We start from the raw sequence: 19256 nt of genomic DNA on the forward strand, positions 1-19256 counted from the left end.
AAAAAGGTATATATATATATATATATATACATATATATATATATATATATATATATATATATATAGAGAGAGAGAGAGAGAGAGAGAGAGAGAGAGAGAGAGAGAGAGAGAGAAGCGTACATACATAAATAAATAAATAATAATTATGAATGGGGAAAAAAAAAAAAAAAAAGAAAAAGAAAAAAAAGATAGTAGTAATGAAAATAATGATAAAATAATAATAATAATAATAATAATAATAATAATAATAATAATAATAATAAATAAATAAATAAATAAATAATTAAATAAATAAGACAACAATGATGATAAATAAGCAAATAAATATAAAACATGAAGACACACATTCACACATACACCCACACATGCATAACAGATATGCCCCCAAAACGCAGTTTCATAGATATGAAAGCACAGTCAAATACATATAAACGTACATGAGCTCCAACACACACACACACACACACACACACACCACAAATTTCCCTGCACCTCCTCTACCCCCTCCTCCACACACTCGAAGTTTCTAGTCTATGTATCGCAGCTTCCACGGCACACGCACCCACACACAAACACATATAAGCAGATATATGCAGTATCAGTATGCAAAAACCATAGTTTCACAGATGTGAAAGCACAAACATGTTCGAATGATATTTTGCTTTTGTTACATGATTTTATGACCAGAGATGTTGTAACTGTACCGTAATTAGAATAATATAAAAGATCTTTTATATTGTTTTAGATTGTCTTGTTCATGCCGTCCTCCTGATTTCTTCCAGGGGTGGACACTCGAGACGAATATTTATTGCTAGAACGCGAGGATAGCGGCCAACTTCTGTCACGTGACACAGCTGAAAACAGTATGGCGGATACTCGCTTCTCAAAATGACCCCACGTATTCGGTGTGAAAACATCTAGTGTTTTATGTGCATTGTTAACTAGCGATTCAGAAACCGGCATTCGGTTATTGTTGCATAGCTGACATCAGTTGGAATGATTAAGGTAAGCCTGGCAAGAATGTTTTGGAAAATGTTATTGCAGATATGTGAATGCAAGTGCGGTTTCGAGAGCATGGTTCATCATTATAATGGCTCTTCGTCAACGAATCGCAAAAGCCGTTCGTGAACATTGGCATTCTTTGATAACCATCGACAGGGATATGGATTAGATCACTGACAGTTTGTTCGTTTGTCGAAATAGTAAAGAGCAAGAGATTCGTCGAAAATGAATACCCTTTCATCAGTTGAGAGTATGAAGTGGTCTCCCTTGAATTTGCATCATCATGCTTCTTGATGGTAAACAAAAGGAGCTCAGTTGTTAATACTTTTTATTTGAATACTGACAAATAAGTCTTTTAAAAGTTGTTCTTCAGTCTCAGTAAAAGCCATATTCATGATTTTGTGATAAACGTAATTTGATGGGCACAGTTCAGCGTACAGGCATTCGCCTCACCAAACACATCCTAGCAATTGACACCCAGACCAGTGGACAAGCCCATGTATAAATTTCCAGCCAAATGTGTGTTGATGGTTGGATTGTAGCACTTTCTTTATAATGCCATATAAAAGCTTACAAACAGTTCAGCTAACTGATTTTAAAAATAATAAAAGGTGGTGTAAAATCAAAGGTAACTTTAGATCAAGATAAAAGCGAATTTCAGAGTCAAGACAGTCTATGACTCGAAACGTGGCTTTTATTTTCATCTTAAGATACCTTTGATTTTACACCACCTTTTATCATATTTAACTTTGTTTCAAAAAGTCCAGCAGTCACCATTTTTTCATCATTTCAATTAACAATTCATGAATAGACCATGACTAGTTGTACAAACGAAGTCCAGACTAAAGTCACTGTATTTGGTTCCTTGTGACAATGTGTGTCTGTTTTGTGTTTTTGGTTTTTAACTACAATTTCCACTTCATATAATGTAACAAACTTCCGTCAACGTAACTTGATGTATGTATTCATCTCTGTTCATTTGATCTTTTTTTTCTTTTTGTTTTTAAACACCCTCTCTTGGTTACAGATTTCAGAATACTTTATTATCTCAACAAGAGAAATTCATTTGTGGTGTAAAGCACATAAACAATACACAGAAATCACAGTCATTCAACATGTATTCATAAAAGAAATAAAATATTTAGATGGCAACCCATGTGTACAGTAAATAATCACAGTAGACAACAACACAACAGAAACCTTTAAGTTGTAACAGAGTAAATCAAACATGTACATCGTCAAAGCCATACATGTGCAATACAAAATCAGTCAAAGGATATGAATAGAATAGGCATAAAATAGCATACTAAAAGTAGACATAAGACATATGATAACAATGGAATTCAACAATACTTGGTTGGTTGTGTGTTGTGTATGTAGTATGTTTACTAAATAATACTAATAGTGTTGAGCTTTTCACTTGAAGAAAATGTTGTGTAGATGTGGAGAGTTAATGCAGTGCAGATGTTACCGTTACGTTAGTCTGTCGAATTGTGCCTTTCAAATTTAAACAACTTGTATGTTTAAAGAAATTTTTTTTTGTAAAACTGTAACTTATATTGTTATAAGTTGTAAGATATACCATTTTGATCCAATTGAAAACTGCAGTTCACCGTTCTTAGAACAAAAACTGATAAAATTATAATCCTGATTTAAAATTTTGCCTGCCACAAATTGTACTGTTGGATATCATGAACGCTATGAACTCTGGAGACATAGCCTGCAGTTTGATTAAACTAAAGCACTTTCAAACAATGACATAAAGTTTTGTCAAGCTAGTGCAGAACTACAGATGCTCTGGTTTCTAGAGAAAAAATAAGTTTCTTTTTTGTTACCATGGATAACAACCATACAGAAATTAAATGGATGTCCCCAACAGTCCATAAAAGTAACTTCACCACCTGATTAAGTTACCTTCTTAGTCTCCACCCAGCTGGGCTGAGCCCAGAACTGGAAAATAGCTGGATTTTGAAGAAGATAAACCTCAGTGAAAGGAACTTCAGTTGTTGTTTTTTTCAGAAAGTTTTGTTGGTTTTTTTGGGGTGCTTTTTTTTTTTTTTTTTTTTTTTCAGTAGTGAAACTGAAATAGTGAAAGTCATTGATTTTTATTATGACCATTTTACTCTCATTTTCTGTGTTTCAGCTGAGTGAAAACTACAGAAAAGACTGATGTAGAGTTCATGACCAGTGAGAAACTCAGAAAGTCTATGTCAGTGAGAGACTCTGGAGAAGCGTTATTCATTTCCAACTGTTTGGACATTTTTTCAGTATGAACAAGCAAATAGTTGATTATAATGATGATGATAATGATAAATAATGATAATAATGATTATAATAAAACATATAAAATTGACGTAATTTGTATGGTTGTTGGTTGGTTCCCTTCAGGTGCTGACACCAAGGAGATGTGTGATTCGGCAACTAATTCTAACATCTTGACCTCTGGAGAGCCAGCCATTTCTTCTGCCCCTCCCTTGATCCTTCTCCAGTCTGAAGAGGAACCCAGTGACCCGGGAAAATTGGCTGGGGACAGCGGATTGGCAGCCCCCAAAGAGAAAGACGACAGCGACAGTGCGGCTGCCTCAGGACAGGAGCCCAGTGTCTCTGGCCATGATAGCCTGTCGACAGTAGCCAATCCCCAGCCGTCCTCCAGCTCTTGGGGTGGTGCTGGCAGCAGCGCCGCAGCCCAACCTGCAGCCTCTGCCTTGCCTGACCCCTGGAATCTGGAGCACGACGTGAGTCACCTGTTTCAGTTTATTACTGTAAATAAAAATGATAAAAATAGAGAAAACAGAAGAAAAAAAAGACTTTAACCCTTGTCATTGAACAGTTCAACAGGAATGATATTTCTAATTCTTAGTTCTAACCACAATCTGATTGAGGTGGCACATTTCTTGCACTCTTTGCAGAGGTAATGTACATGTATGTGTGCAGGAATGAGATTCTTAAAACCACATTCTGATTGAGGTGGCACATTTCTTACACTCTTTGCAGAGGTAATGTATACACTTATCTAGCTATTTCACACAAATTAATACAGAAATTTATCTTCATTCTCAGCTCCCATCCTCATACTGAATTTGCATGATTTCTTTACATGATGATATGATTTTAATTTTTATGTATGATGTTGAATTTGTTTGATTTAAATGTTTGTGACATGATGATATGATTTTATGTGTGATGTATAATTGTGTTTGATTTATGTGTTTTTGATAGTTGCGTCCAACTGTGACCATCAGAACAGAAGAGGGGGCAACTGCTGTCCCGACTATCTGGGAAATAAGATTTAAGTGAAATCTATTTGCCAGGGTTTTTTCACAAAAAAACGGGTATAAATTTTCAAAAAATTCTGTGCTCTTTGTTATTGGAGAAAGACCCATAAAAGTATATATTTTCTGAAAGGTAAATGAATAAAGAACACAAAACACATGATGTTTTCCCATTTTATATATTTTTAGTGACATGCTGTTGTTTTGAAATCAGTGTTTTGTTTTTTGTCACATTTTCAACTTGTTCATTACCAACATTAGTCAGGTAATTTGCACTAAAATATATTTTCTGGACAAATGGATATCTGCATACACAAAATCATACTAGAACAACCACAATAAAAAAAAAATTAAAAAGAGATAGATATACAATGCATTGTGACTTCTCCAAGTGATAATGTGGATGAGAGGCCACGCCTTCTCAGTCTCCACCCCCTCCTCTTCACCCCTCTCACACGGTCACTTTATCCAGTTCTCATCAGACCACGTTGGCTGAGTGCCAAGAAAATTGCTCACACTATCCTGCTAATAATTCAGTCACTTTCTGTCGCCTGCTAAGGTTTGCATAGCCGGCATCACTCACTGATAGTCGTATCTTGGCCACTCTCTTGATTGCTCCCTTTATTTTCTATCAAATCATCCTATAAATGTTCATCACGGTCTTCTTCTTCAAGTTTACGCTTCAATTCTTTCTGAGCATCAGCAGAAGAAAGTAATCTTGGTTGATTTAGTTCGCTACGATCGCATGTCTTGAGCACGGCGTCAGTCCGACATTTTGTTGAGCAAGCGAGGAGAGGAGCCAGGCAAACACTGGGACAGTAACCCAACAAAACATTCAAATAAAGGAATGCCTCATGACGTAGATGGGGTTTCTAGCTATGAATAGAATCCAGAAAGATTCACCAAGCTAAAGCTACCAGCATTTTTGTCAACGAACTGAACGCAAAACCGGGAAAAGTCAGAATATTTCGATGATGAGTTATATCTTGTCATTGTGGCAGCGAAGCGTACATGCTTGCCATGATGAGTTATCTCGTCATATAGGCAGCCTAGGGGTTAAGCCTTTCAGTTTCACTTCCGAACGCGGTTCAGGATATATCCCCGGTTTAGGGGTAACTGCGTTATCAACTGTCCAGATGTCTAGATACAACTAGTATTAAGTAATTGTAAGGTACATCAACAGGAAGGGGGCGGGGTCGTGTTAGAAGTGGGTATAGAAAAAAAACCCAGTGTTAGCTTGAAACCTTCATTTTGGGGTTTTCATTTGCTATCAAACCCTGCAGATGAAAACTTGAACCTGAAATATTGTTTACAGTGAGCTTTTGTGTTGTACTATTATGTGATAGTGTTTGTGGGTGTTCGGATGGAAGGGTGTGTGTGTGGGTGATATGTGAGTGTTTGTCATTTTATGTGTAGTGTTTATGTTAAAACAACAGGATATACTGGATAGTGGAGGAAAGAATGTAACTGCACTTGGTTGTTGTGTCTAATACATTTGCTAATACTCTGGCACCATTTCCACCCATGAAATAAACAAACTTAAATTTTCTTCTTTTTTTTCTAAAAAATCTGAGTTATCTGCCCCTGATTGGGAGTTATCTCATCCTGTCAACATTGAACTTAAGATAATTCTCCGTTAATTTGCTTCAAGAAAGCATATATACTTTTACATACTTTTGAGCATGATTTTAATGTTGTGATTTTTTTGTTTTGTTTTTGTTTGTTTTGTTTTGTTTAGAGGTTGGTGATTATTTTGCAAAAATTACAAATAGTTCCAGAAGTGGCAGGGTTGAAGTGTTTAGTGTCTGCCCAAGTTAAATCCCTATTCTCTTGGTCAAGAGAGCTATAGTATAGGGCAGCTCTTGTATTCAGATGCATAATGATTTAGATGATATATGTAAATGGTGATACATTAAACACAGTAATAAACTAGGAAGCCCAAAGAAACAAATCCTCGCATTTGAAGCACAATCATTTGTAACATTACAGTTGTGAATTGATAACTTTTCAGTAATTTTCTGATAGACAAATGTTTGGTGTACAATGAAATTCTTGTTTTTCAAAAGATGCGGACTTTCTCAGTTTCTAATATTGTGTTCTGAAGCACCATTTCACATGGACCACAAAATCATTATAATGAGAATAAAATAGATAATAATGATGATGATGTTGATGATAACAACAACAACAGTAATATATAATATTACACCACTTGTGCCTGTGCAGGACAAGAACCCATTCAGCGGCTTTTCAGAAGAACACCTCAGCAAGCTGGACGACGTTCTGTCTAGCGAGGAGGTTGCCCATTTCCTGCAGCAGAACAACCTGAGTGAGCTGAGTGCAGGGCTGGAGGGACACTCGGTGGGCGTCACCCCTAGTTCCAGCAACACCAGCACCAATGCCACAGGGCTGCGTCTGCCTGACAGTGGACACTTGTCGGACGACTCCCTGAAGCTGGACCTGTTTGACACATTGCCTAGTGGTTCTGGCCTGCCAATGCAGGTTAGTTGGTGCTGCTTGACACATTGCCTAATGGTTCTGGTCTGCCAGTGCAGGTTAGTTGGTGCTGTTTGACACACTGCCTAGTGGTTCTGGTCTGCCAATGCAGGTTAGTTGGTGCTGCTTGACACACTGCCTAGAGGTTCTGGTCTGTCAATGCAGGTTAGTTGGTGCTGCTTGACACACTGCCTAGAGGTTCTGGTCTGCCAGTGCAGGTTAGTTGGTGCTGTCTGACACACTGCCTAGTGGTTCTGGTCTGTCAATGCAGGTTAGTTGGTGCTGTTTGATACACTGCCTAGTGGTTGTGGTCTGCCAATGCAGGTCAGTTGGTGCATACAACAAAAACAATGTCAAGAGGTGATGTAGCAGTCAGGTTGACACTGCTCACATGCATGTCACTTGTGAGCATGCACACAGACACATGTGCATACAAACTAAAACACTAATACTCACGAGTTATAGTGTCACACACACATGCAAATTAAATGCACACATGTGCATGCATGTGCACACCATGTGTGCAGACAACCAACTGAAGCATGAATGCAGGCATATTTTTTGCAGTGTACAACTACATTTACACATTTGACCCTGACCTGATTTCAAGAAAAGTTCCTTGAATACTACGTTTTCACATTTGACCCAGACCTGATTTCAAGAAAAGTTCCTTGAATTAAATGTTTGTGCTTCCCAAAGTCCTTTTGACCAAGTCAGCATAAATGAATCTTCATGACAATGCTGCACTCTGACAATGTGAGAAAACACAACTTGGTGCGTGCTTATGAAAGGATTTTGCTTCTAAATAGCTCAAAAGTGGTGTATGTATCATACATTCTTGTTTTCATAGAATCTTTCAGTGATCTTCATAACATTAACCCATTCGCTGCCAGGAAAATCAGATTTAAGTGAAATCTATTTGCCAGGGTTTTTTCCACAAAAAAACGGGTACATATTTTCAAAAAATTCTGTGCTCTTTGTTATTTGAGAAAGGCCCATGAAAGTATTTATTTTCTGAAAGGTAAATGAATAAAGAATACGAAACACATGATGTTTTCCCATTTTATATATTTTCTGTTGTTTTGAAATCAGTGTTTTGTTTTTTGTCAAATTTTCAACTTGTTCATTATAAACATTAGTCAGGTATAATTTGCACTAAAATATATTTTCTAGACAAATGGATAATACCTGCACACACAAATTATACTAGAACAACCACAATAAAAAGAAAAAAGAGACATACACAATGCATTGTGACCTCTCCAAGTGATGATAATATGGATGTGGGGCCACGCCCCTTCGGTCTTCACCCCTCTCCTCTTCACCCCTCTCACACACGGTCAGGTCATCCAGTTCTCATCAGATTGCATTGGCTGAGTGCCAAGAAAATTGCTCACACTGTGTCCTGCTAAAAATTCTGTCACTTTCTGTCACCTGCTACAGCTGTAAAGTCGGCATCACTCACTGATAGTCGTATCTTGGCCAGTCTCTTCATTGCTCCCTTTATTTTCTATCAGATCGTCCTACAGAAGTTCATCACTATCTTCTCCTTTGAATTTACACTTCAATTCTTTCTGAGCATCAGCTAAAGAAAGCAGTCTTGGTCGGTTTCATGCAGCCACAATCGCATGTCTTTAGCACAGTGTCTGACATTATGTTGAGCGAGCGAGGAGAGGAGCCAGGTAAACGTTGCGGCAGTAATCCAACCAAAACGTTCAAATAAAGGACTGTCTCATGACGTAGATGTTGTTTCTAGCTATAAATAGAATCTAGAAAGATTCCCCAAGCAAAAGCTACCAGTATTTTTGTCAACGAACTGAATGCAAACCAGGGAAAAGTCAGAATATTTCACTGATGAATTATCTGGTCATTGTGGCAGCGAAGCGTACATGCTTGCGCTGATGAGTTATCTTGTCATATAGGCAGCCTAGGGGTTAAATGCGACTTTTTCTGTATAATCTTAGATGTAGATCAAGTTCCCTAGCTTGGCTGTGTTGTGTTTATTAGTTTTTTCATATGACTTGACCAAATATTTGTTGCTGCTTTGTTTTTCTGGTTAAATTAACGGTCAGTTTACCATGGCATTATTGTGTATATATTAAGATTTTGTCACATGACATGAACAAATGTTTGTTGCTGCTTTCTTTTTTTTTTTCTTTTTTGTCTGGTTAAATTAACAATTTGATATACTGAAAGGAAAAATAAAAGGAACTAAATTGCATCATTTCCAGCTGGACACCATGTCACAGGACAGCCTGCGTGAGTACGAGTCGGCCATCATGAGCGCGGCTGTCAGCGACCACGCCTACGCCATGCCCTCCACCACCCTCGCCACTCCCAGCACCTTCACCCCCCCACCGTCCACAGCCACCAGCGTCACGCCCACCCCTGCCGTCACCCACACCTTCACCCCTCCCTCCAGCACCACAACAGCGGACACCCTCTTCTCTCCTCGCAAATCTGCCCGTATCAAGCAGCGCATGGATGACGGGAAGAATGCCTTTGAGTCGGATAGCGACTTTGAATATTACCTGACGCCCCGCAGACATGTGAGGAAGGAGCCAACCAGCGAGGTGTCTGACGCGGAGAAGTCGGCGTCCTCGCCTGCGTCAGGGTCACCTGCCCCCGCGACTTCCACCGCCAAACAGAGGCAGCCGAAGAGGTGGGCATCGTGAGTGACTTCCTTGTGTTATTTATTTGCTGTCGCCTGTTTCTTCGTTAGTATTGTTTTCTGTTGCCTGTTTCTTCGTTTGTGTTATTGTCTGTTTCTTCAATTTTGTTTGCTGTTGTCTGTTTCTTCATTAGTGTTATTTGCTGTTGTCTGTTTCTACCCTGTTATTTGCTGTTGTCTGTTTCTTTGGTGTTATTTGTTGTTGTCTGTTTCTACCTTGTTGTTTGCTGTTTCTTCACAGTTATTTGCTGTTGTCTGTTTTTTCAGTGTTATTTGCTGTTGTCTGTTTCATCATCATTGTAATTTGCTGTCACCTGTTCCATCAGTGTTAACTGATGGGGCCTATTTCTTCAGCATTATGTTGCCTATTTCTTCAGTGTTAACTGATGGGGCCTATTTCTTCAGCATTATGTTGCCTATTTCTTCAGTGTTAACTGATGGGGCCTATTTCTTCAGCATTATGTTGCCTATTTCTTCAGTGTTAACTGATGGGGCCTATTTCTTCAGCATTATGTTGCCTATTTCTTCAGTGTTAACTGATGGGGCCTATTTCTTCAGTGTTGTCTGATATTGCCTATGCCTTTTGTGTCAGCTGATATAGCCTGTTTCTTTACTTGGACTTAAGTTTAACAGATGTTGCCTATTTCTTCACGAATGTAGCCTATGTCTTCAACTACTCTGGTCGGTCATAGCCTTTAATCTTAAGTTTTGAATCACAGATTGATGAACATATAACTCATATTTACTAATTTAGTCATAAGGCTTCAATTCTGTTCTCCTTTTAAACAGAACTGATGTAGACTAAAAACACAAAGTTGAAAAACAGCGAGGGTGTTTCTTGTCCGCTAAGAGAAACAATGTCTGTAATGGAAAATACAGCATAATTTTTTCTGTCATTTTCATTTGATAGAGTAGGGAAAATATTTTCTTATTTTCTGAATACTTGTACATCACAAATATATATATATATATATTTTTAATATATATCCACACCACAGAACACAAGACGGCACAGCATAGCAGGGCTGTTTGATGTTTGTACATATCCACACCACAGAACACAAGGCGGCACAGCATAGCAGGGCTGTTTGATGTTTGTACATATCCACACCACAGAACACAAGGCGGCACAGCATAGCAGGGCTGTTTGATGTTTGTACATATCCACACCACAGAACACAAGACTGCACAATACTACAAGGTGTCTGATGACGAGTGTCCATCCACAGAAGGAAGTGGCATGGCAGAATCGTTTGGGCACTGGGCTTCTGATCCAGTGTTTCCAGTGACCAGGGTTCGTGGCCCCGTTTTGGCATGGGTATTGTGTCCTTGGGGGAAAGGCACTTTTACTCTGATTTTCCTCACTCCACCCCAACGTCCCAAGTATGAATGGGTGCCTGACTTAGATTGGCTAAAACAACGGAACAAGAGGACTGGGCACGGGCCTTCATGCCAAGCCCTAGACAGTGAATATGAAATCACTGCTCCTGATGGCAGTAAAGGCTGTGGGACCTTTCACTTTTCACCTTTCTTGAACCATGTCTTGATGTGAGTGTGTGTGTGTGTGTGTGTCCAGACGCTCGACACGCATCGTGGACCTGGAGAACCGGGAGAAAGCGGAGAAGATCCTGCAGGAGAACCGCCAGAAGGAGCAGGAGGCCATGGCCGCCCTGCAGAAACAGAAGGAGGAGGAGGAGGCCAGGACCAAGTCTGAAGACACGGCGGCTGAACCAGCCAAGGAGCTCGAGACCCCTCCTCCTGCCACCAAGCGTGGGAGGAAGCCCGGGAAGGTACTGACGATCTGCCTGGCTTTGTTTTTGTCGTTAAGGTGGCAGAATGGTTAAGATGCTCAGCTGCCAATACAGAGGGTCCGTGAGGGTGTGGGTTTGAATCCCGCTCTTGCCCTTTCTCCCAAGTTTGACTGGAAAATCAGTCTGAGCGTCTGGTCTTTCGGATGAGACAGTACACTGTGGTCCCATATGCAGCACGCACTTGGCACACTGAAAAAGGACCCTTGGCAACGAGAGCGTTGTTCTCTGGCAAAATCATGTAAAAAGAAATTCACTCTGATAGGTACATAAATATATACGCATGCACTCAAAGCCAGACAAGGGCATTGGGTTTTGCTGCTGTCAGGCATCTGCCTAGCAGATGTGTTGTAGCGTCTGTGGATTTGTCCGAACGCAATGACGCCTCCTTGAGAAACTGAAACTGTTGTTTATTGTTCAGATTACTCATTCGGGTGAGACAATAAACCGAGCTCCCGTGTGCAGCACGCTCTTGGTGCACTGAAAAAGAATCCATGGCAACAAAAGTGTTGCCCTTTGGCGAAATTCTGCGGAAATTATATGTATGCACTCAATGCCTGTCTAGCATGTTGGGTTAAGCTGGTGTTAGGCATCTGTCCTGCAGGTGTGTTGTAGCTTATAAGTTATATGGATTTGCCCAAATGCAATGATGCCTTCCTGAGGAAATGAAACAGAAACTATTGTTGTTTTTGTTTTAATTCATTTAGTCAAAGACATATATATGAAAATGAAAAAGTTGACCGCAGGAGAGAAGGGGAAACTTCAAAGTTCTTTGAAGATGCCACTCATCACAAGGTATTATTGCCAAACATATAATGAAGTTTCCATCCTCAGAACACGTGAATGTGTTAATCAGAGGGAAATGGAAGCACAGATTTGTAAATTCAATCTGAAAACACACACCAACATGTGCTCATGCACACACACACACACACACACACACACACATACATGTTCAAACAGATTAAAATCAAATCAAAAATACGTTATTATTCCACATGGAAAATATTTTATTATTGTTTTTTAAACTATACATGAAAATAGCAGGTGATCTTCCGTAAGCAATATTGCTGAAAAAAAAAAGTTTGAAAATAGTGCTCATGGCATTGCTCAAAGAGGTGGGCTTTGAGGCTGATATGAAAGACGAGATGAAGGTGGAGTGTGTAAATTCCAAAGCTATGGGCTTTTGATTGAGAAGCAGCAAACAGCATGGGACTGCCACTTGAAGCAACTATTGTATGTGAAAAGAGACAGTGTGTTCAGCAGGGATGATCATTGTAGCTTACTTTTATTATGTCTGGGTGAAGTCATTCACCTTTCAATAATGACATCCTTTTTTTTTCAAAGTGATAAACAGTATTTCCTTAGATGTATGACATTAGGAGTGGAGTGCTGGCCTAGTGGTAACACATCTGCCAAGGAAGCGAGAGAATCTGAGCGCACTGGTTTGAATCCCACACTCGCCAGTATTTTCTCCCCTCCACTTGACCTAGAGTGGTGATCTGGTTGCTTGTCATTCAGATGGGACGGTTAACCGAGGTCTTGTGTGCAGCAGCATGCACTTAGCGCAGTTAAAGAAAGTACAACAAAAGTATATGCTCGTGTCAGGGGATCAATCGTAACAAGGTAAAGTGATCTGTTCTGTTTTTGTTTTCAGAAGGCAGCACTTCTGAAGGGCAAGAAAGGCAAACAGAAGCTGGAGGAGAGCACGCAAGAAGAAGAAGAGGGAGAAGAAGGAGAAGAAGAAAAAAGCGAGGAAGGAAGCACACCCAAGGCTCAGCGCAGCAAAGCGGCGGGCAAGACCACTCCGCCGACGCCCAAAGGCAAACTGGGGAAGAAGAAGAAGGTGGCGGAGGCAGAAGAAGGGGAGAGCAGTCCCAAGAAGAAGAAGACGGAGGCGCAGCAGACACTGGGGGCGAAGCTGGTGAAGAAGAAGAAACTGATGAAAGGAGGAGAGGGGCAGAGAGCGGAGGGTGCCGGCAAGGGGCTGGGGAAAAAGAAGAAGATGATGATGCTGGGTGTCGGGGGGAAGGGGAAGAAGGGGGTGAAGGCAGCCAAGGGAGAGCACTTGCAGGAGAGCAGTGATGACGACGACGACATTCCTCTTCAGGCCATTGCCAAGCTCGCTAAGGTAATTTTGGCATTGTGTGTTTTACATGAGCAGCGGTGTGGGTTGGCGTTTGAGGGCGGGAGGGGGTGGATGTGTGCACGAACAGGCGCATACATATGCACCACCTCTTCCACCAACCCCACACCCCAACCCCCGTCGCCCTCCCCGCCCCTACTCCCCCATACTCATACGCGCACACACACACATACTCATGCATGCTCACACGCATGCACACACACACACACACGCACACACATTCACACTCTCATTCACACATACTCATAAACATACACACACACACAAAACATAATATTCTATGCACCTTGTTACATGAGCAGCACACATGCTCATGTGCACACACATGATAGTTATGCCATTGCAAAGATCATTCAGACTATGTCAACATATTGTTGTATGATCTGCACACACACACACACAGACACTCACTCACTCACTCACTCACTCAAACTCACTCACTACACACACACACACACACACACACACACACTCACTACTCACACACACACTCACTCACTCACTCACTACACACACACACACTCACTACATACTACACACACACGCATGCGCGCAAAATATGGTTCCTTTTGCAGAGACGATAGGTAGCACAAACAGTGCTCACAACGGATGTCTGTGAAGAGAACAATGGAACAAAAAGCAGAAACAAATTCACACCCGTCACTGAGGTTTATATTTACAGGTTCACGATTTAAACGAAACAAAAGCGAAAACACCTGTGCTGTGCATCAGCTCTGTGCCTTGTTTCCCTCTCCCTTCCCTTTCAGCTTAAATATTAAAAAAAAAAAAAAAAATGAAGAAGAAATTACACAGAAAAAAGAAATGTGTTGGGAAGATAGTTGTCACAGTGCAACAGCACATGGTGGTTGAGTGCGTAAGTGAGTCAGAGTGTGTGTGTATGTTTGTGTGTGTGTGTGTATGTGTGTGTGAGTGAGAGACAACAGGCACTGCACAGTGAGTTCACATGGTGTGAATAGTGCGTGGTCTCCATGCCTTCTGTATTCTCAGACTTTGAGTCATTTATAACTGCCTGGCTGAAATTTGTATTACTTTTTTCTTTTTCTCAGCAGATCTCTCTATGTGAAATTTGCGTTGGTCTGTTAGGGGAGAGCATGTCGCCACAGTGCAACACTAGGATTATTTAATGGAATTTTGCCATGGACAACCCTTTTGTTGATGTCAGTTCTTACTTGTGGGCGAAGTGCATGCCGCACACAGGACCTCAGTTTATTGTCTAATCCAAATGACTAGTGACCAGACCACCACTGAGGGTGTAGTGGAGGAGGAGAGAATTCTGGTGAGTGTGGGATTTGATCCCACACACTCTGGTTCTCTCGCTTCCTAGACAAATGCATTACCACTGGGCCAACACTCCACGCAAATGAGTGCAAGGTTCCAAAGTGACATGACTGCCTCAGAGTTTTTGAAAGTCAGGGGAACTAACTGGCAGTACTAAGTGAGTTAACACATGTTTAAAAGGTGTCAGAAGGGTGAATCACGGTTATAGCTGGTTTGGATTCAAGGCCACTGATGAAAGTGACATCTCTAACAAGAAGCGTAATGAGCGTAAAGCTGGCTGGCATTGTACAGGCCAAGTTGGACCCTTGTGAAGATAGCAGAGGAGTGAGTACTTGTATCACCATGGGATCAGACTGTAAGACATACGTGTGTGTGCATCTTTGTAAATGTAAACACCAAGATACAAACATTACAAATGGTTGTGTATAGACTTCAGTCAGATGTTTGCTTTTGGTTTCAGAGTGAAGATGGCAAAACAAAAGCTGAAGGTGCCACAGACAAACCCAAAAAGAGTCAGAACCAAAAGACAGGAGCCACCCCGTCCAAAAGTGCCCCCCAGACAAATGTTGGAGACAAAGAGAACAAGACCAAAGCATCAGTGAAAGAGGAGCACAAGAAGAGAAGTGTATCAGAGAGCAATGAAGGCAAAACGGGAAGCAAACCCAAAGAAAAGAAGACAGACACTGCCAAGACGGCTGGTCAGCACCAGGGCTCGTCTAAAGGGGACAGCGAATCTCAGAGCAAGGCCTCAGAAAAGTCCGGAGACAAAGGAGCTGGGAACAACAGTAAGACGGAAGACAGCACCACCCCTGCAAAACCCGTCAAACACAAGCACAGGAAGTCGGAGGAGGTCATTATTGACCCGACAGTCACTGACCTCTTCAAGCCAGACGGCGTCATACCCACAGAGCAGCCAGTGAAGAAGGACACAGACGCCACAGAACCCCCTGGGAAGGAAGTGAAAGATGGAGTGCATGCACCCGGCAGTGTGAAAAAAAACACGTTCAGTGCACCCTTGAACAAGAACGCCGACACGCCAAGTCGCAGCTCGTCTGCTGACAGCAAGCATGTCAGTGGGACTCCTCACGGCCGGAGCTTGTCTGTGGAAGGCAAGGTCACGTTTGGGAATACACCCCATGGGAGGAGCTTGTCTGCGGAGACCAAGACCCCACACAGCAGCGCATCGCATGGGAGGAGCTTGTCTCTGGAGGGTGGGGTTCATGGGAAGGACGTTTCTGCTGAGGACAAGAGCTCCTCATGTCGGAAAGGTGTGTCTGGGGAGGGTGGTATGAGAAGTAGTGGAGATGCAGGGCTGGACAGAAAGGGATCACAGTCATCCAGTACGACTGAGAGCAAAGAACCTTCTCACGACTCATCCGTGAAAGTCAAGGCAGAAAAAGACCAGATGAAAGATGCTCACTCACATCACAAGGAACATCGCAGGCACTCCCAGGACAGGGGACAAACATCTTCGCATCACCATCACCATCACAAAGAGGACAAAGGACCAAGCTCCTCCCACCACCATCACCACCATCATCACAAAGATGACAAGAAACCAGAGCACCACAAACACAGCCACCACCATTCCACCAAGAGGGAAGAATCACAGCCGAAAGAAGAGCGCAAATCTTTGTTTGAGGTGCTGACCAAGACGGAAGTGGTTGCAGAGGACAGTTCAAAAGAAGCCCCCTCCGAGTTGCACATCAAGAAAGAGAAGAAAGACAGTGTGGGTCACAAACACACAAAGGCACACAAGCAGAGAAAACACACCAAAGACGGTAAGTTGCGTTTTCAATGAACTTATTTCCACATATACATTCACATTGTCATTTTACCCCAGATTCCTTTTGCGTTGACTGAATTTATTTGTATTTGTATTTCTCTTTTTTATCACAACAGATTTCTTTGTGTGAAATTCGGGCTGCTCTCTGCAGGGAGAGCGTGTCACTACCCTACAGCGTCACCCTTTTTTTTCTTCTTTTTTCTTTTTCCTGTATGCAGTTTTATTTGTTTTTCCTATCAAAGTGGATTTTTCTGCAGAATTTTGCCAGGAACAACCCTTTTGTTGCCGCAGGTTCTTTTATGTGCGCTAAGTGCATGCTGCACATGGGAACTCGATTTATCGTCTCATCCGAATGACTAGCGTCCAGACCACTACTCAAGGTCTAGTGGAGTGGGAGAAAATATTGGCGGCTGAGCCGTGATTCGAACCAGCATGCTCAGATTCTCTCGCTTCCTAGGCAGATGCATTACCTCTAGGCCATCACTCCACTTTATTTCTTTATTTCCTCAAATATAATTATATACAATGATTTTTTTCTTCCCCTCAGTTTCCGTGATGAATCAAATTGTGATACAGTTTTCCAGTAAAATTGACTTCATTGTTAAGAGCTCTTGATTGTCTTTCAGGAACAGCAGACGACTTGCTGTTGGCATATTACATGAATTTTAGTGACCTGTAAGGTTTGCTTTCGTGTTGAAGGTATCATATAGTTATGTTTTAGTTAATTGCGTAGGTGGCTTTGTGATCTTAACAGCTTGCGTCAAGAACCGTTATCTTGCATTTATGTCCTGCAGGTCTTTATTAGATAAAATGGGGACTGATTCAAATCAAATAAAAGCATGTTGTCTATCACCAAGTCGAATGCAAGTTGGCCTTTTCAGTTCTTAAGTTTAAACCAGTTAAAGAGGAACCTTTACAATATTAAAGGTTAGTTAAGATAGTGTAAAAAAGACCAGTTCATTGATGTCTTCAGGACTGACTGAACTTGCCTCTGATTTGGTTCATGAACTGTAATTAGTTAGAGATATATGTAAAAAAATTTTTTTTTTTTTTTTTTTTTTTTTTTTTAAAGAAAAAGATGGCTTTGTGGTGAAATTGCGTACATAATTTTAATTATAACTGTCATAGGCAATTTTACTGACAAGTGGTTTTGTTTCGCTAATGGCAAACATGTAATGTCAATTTTAGTGACTAGTAAGGGTGGCTTTGTGTTGCTAATGGCATACTTGTAAATTGTAAGATCAATTTTTGTAACCAGTAAGGATGGCTTTGTGTTGCTAATGGTACACGTTTAAGGTCAAATTTAGTGGTTAGTAAGGTGGCTTTGTGTCACAAATGACATAGTTGAAAGGTCAAGTTTAGTGACCAGTAATGGTGACTTCGTGTTGCGAATGGCATACATTTAACGTCAATGTTATTGACTAGTAAGGGTGGTTTTGTGTTGCAAATGACATACATTGAAGGTCAGTTTTAGTGACTAGCAAAGATGGCTTTGTGTCGCTACTGGCATACACGTAAATTGTAATGTCAGTTTTAGTCACTTGTAACTCATGAACTGTAAAGGTGGCTTTGTGTCGCTAATGGCATACATGTAAGGTCAATTTTAGTTACTGGTGAAGGTGGCTTTATGTTGCTAATGGCACACATGTAAGGTCAATTTTAGTTACTGGTGAAGGTGGCTTTATGTTGCTAATGGCACACATGTAAGGTCAATTTTAGCCTCTTGTAAGGGTGGCGTGTCATTAATGCCATATGTTTACGGTCAGTTTTACTTTTTGGTGACCAGTAAATGTGGCTTTTTGTTGGCTTTGTGTCGCTACTGGCATACATGTAAATTGTAATGTCAATTTTAGTCACTTGTAACTCATGAACTGTAAAGGTGGCTTTGTGTCGCTAATGGCATACATGTAAGGTCAATTTTAGTCACTTGTAAGGGTGGTGTGTCATTAATGCCATATGTTTACAGTCAGTTTTACTTTTTGGTGACCAGTAAATGTGGCTTTTTGTTGTTGATGGCATATGTGTAAGGTCAGTTTTAGTGACCATTAAGGCTGGTTTTGTGTTGATAATGGCATACATGTACGGTCAAGTTTAGTGATCAGACCAGTCAGGGTAGCTTTGTGACCAGTAATGGTTGGATGATTTTTTTTTTTTCTTTTGTGGCAGATGGCCATGACAGTGGTGGGGATTTGAGTTACGAAGACGATGAGAATGATTCAGATTGGGAGCCGACCAACGACACCAGCACTGTGTACTGTATCTGCAGAAAGCCGCATGGCAACAAGTCAGTCTGCCTGTTTTATGCAGTCACTGTGTAATGTGTTTGATTGCGGGTGTTTTTTTTTAAAAATTTATTGCACACCGTTTGATTAAGTGAAGCTAAAGCATAAAAAAAAGAAGAAGAAAAAACGAAACAAAAGCATAACAATCAGTAACAAAATGAAAAGATCTCGCTCATGAAACTTACATACACAGATACCCATGCACATTCACACACTCTCACACATGCACACACACGCATGCACTCCCACACACATATACACACATGCACACACACACACACTCTGACACTCATCATACACATAAATAGTGGAGAAAACTTGTTAAAGTGCTCTAGATATATATATATATATATATGGGCTTATATGTATAAATGTTAAAGGTGCTGTGTTTGTTAAAGGCGGTTTGTTTAAAAGGTGTGTGTATGTCACCAGTGCTGTCTGTGTTAAAGGTGCTGCGTGTATTAGTGTGTGTTACAGGCACTGTGTGTTAAAAG

General features: G+C 41.0%; 1 protein-coding gene across 3 annotated transcripts in view; it reads left to right on the forward strand.

The window, feature by feature from the left end:
- The first annotated feature begins 868 nt into the window (after positions 1 to 868).
- LOC143291265 (uncharacterized) overlaps positions 869 to 19256 on the forward strand; it is a 48008-nt gene continuing 29620 nt past the window's right edge. For 2 of the 3 annotated variants that reach the window (XM_076601091.1, XM_076601092.1), the window contains exons 1-8: positions 869 to 1005; positions 3391 to 3737; positions 6501 to 6776; positions 9002 to 9441; positions 11018 to 11231; positions 12907 to 13380; positions 15155 to 16475; positions 18647 to 18764. In XM_076601091.1, coding sequence (XP_076457206.1) covers positions 3408 to 3737; positions 6501 to 6776; positions 9002 to 9441; positions 11018 to 11231; positions 12907 to 13380; positions 15155 to 16475; positions 18647 to 18764 — 3173 coding nt within the window. In that variant the 5' untranslated portion in view covers positions 869 to 1005; positions 3391 to 3407. The remainder of the gene's footprint in view (positions 1006 to 3390; positions 3738 to 6500; positions 6777 to 9001; positions 9442 to 11017; positions 11232 to 12906; positions 13381 to 15154; positions 16476 to 18646; positions 18765 to 19256) is intronic. The other variant, XM_076601093.1, reaches the window with a different exon arrangement.

This window comes from Babylonia areolata, chromosome 16 (assembly GCF_041734735.1).
Source record: "Babylonia areolata isolate BAREFJ2019XMU chromosome 16, ASM4173473v1, whole genome shotgun sequence".
In the NCBI taxonomy this organism is placed as follows: domain Eukaryota; kingdom Metazoa; phylum Mollusca; class Gastropoda; order Neogastropoda; family Buccinidae; genus Babylonia; species Babylonia areolata.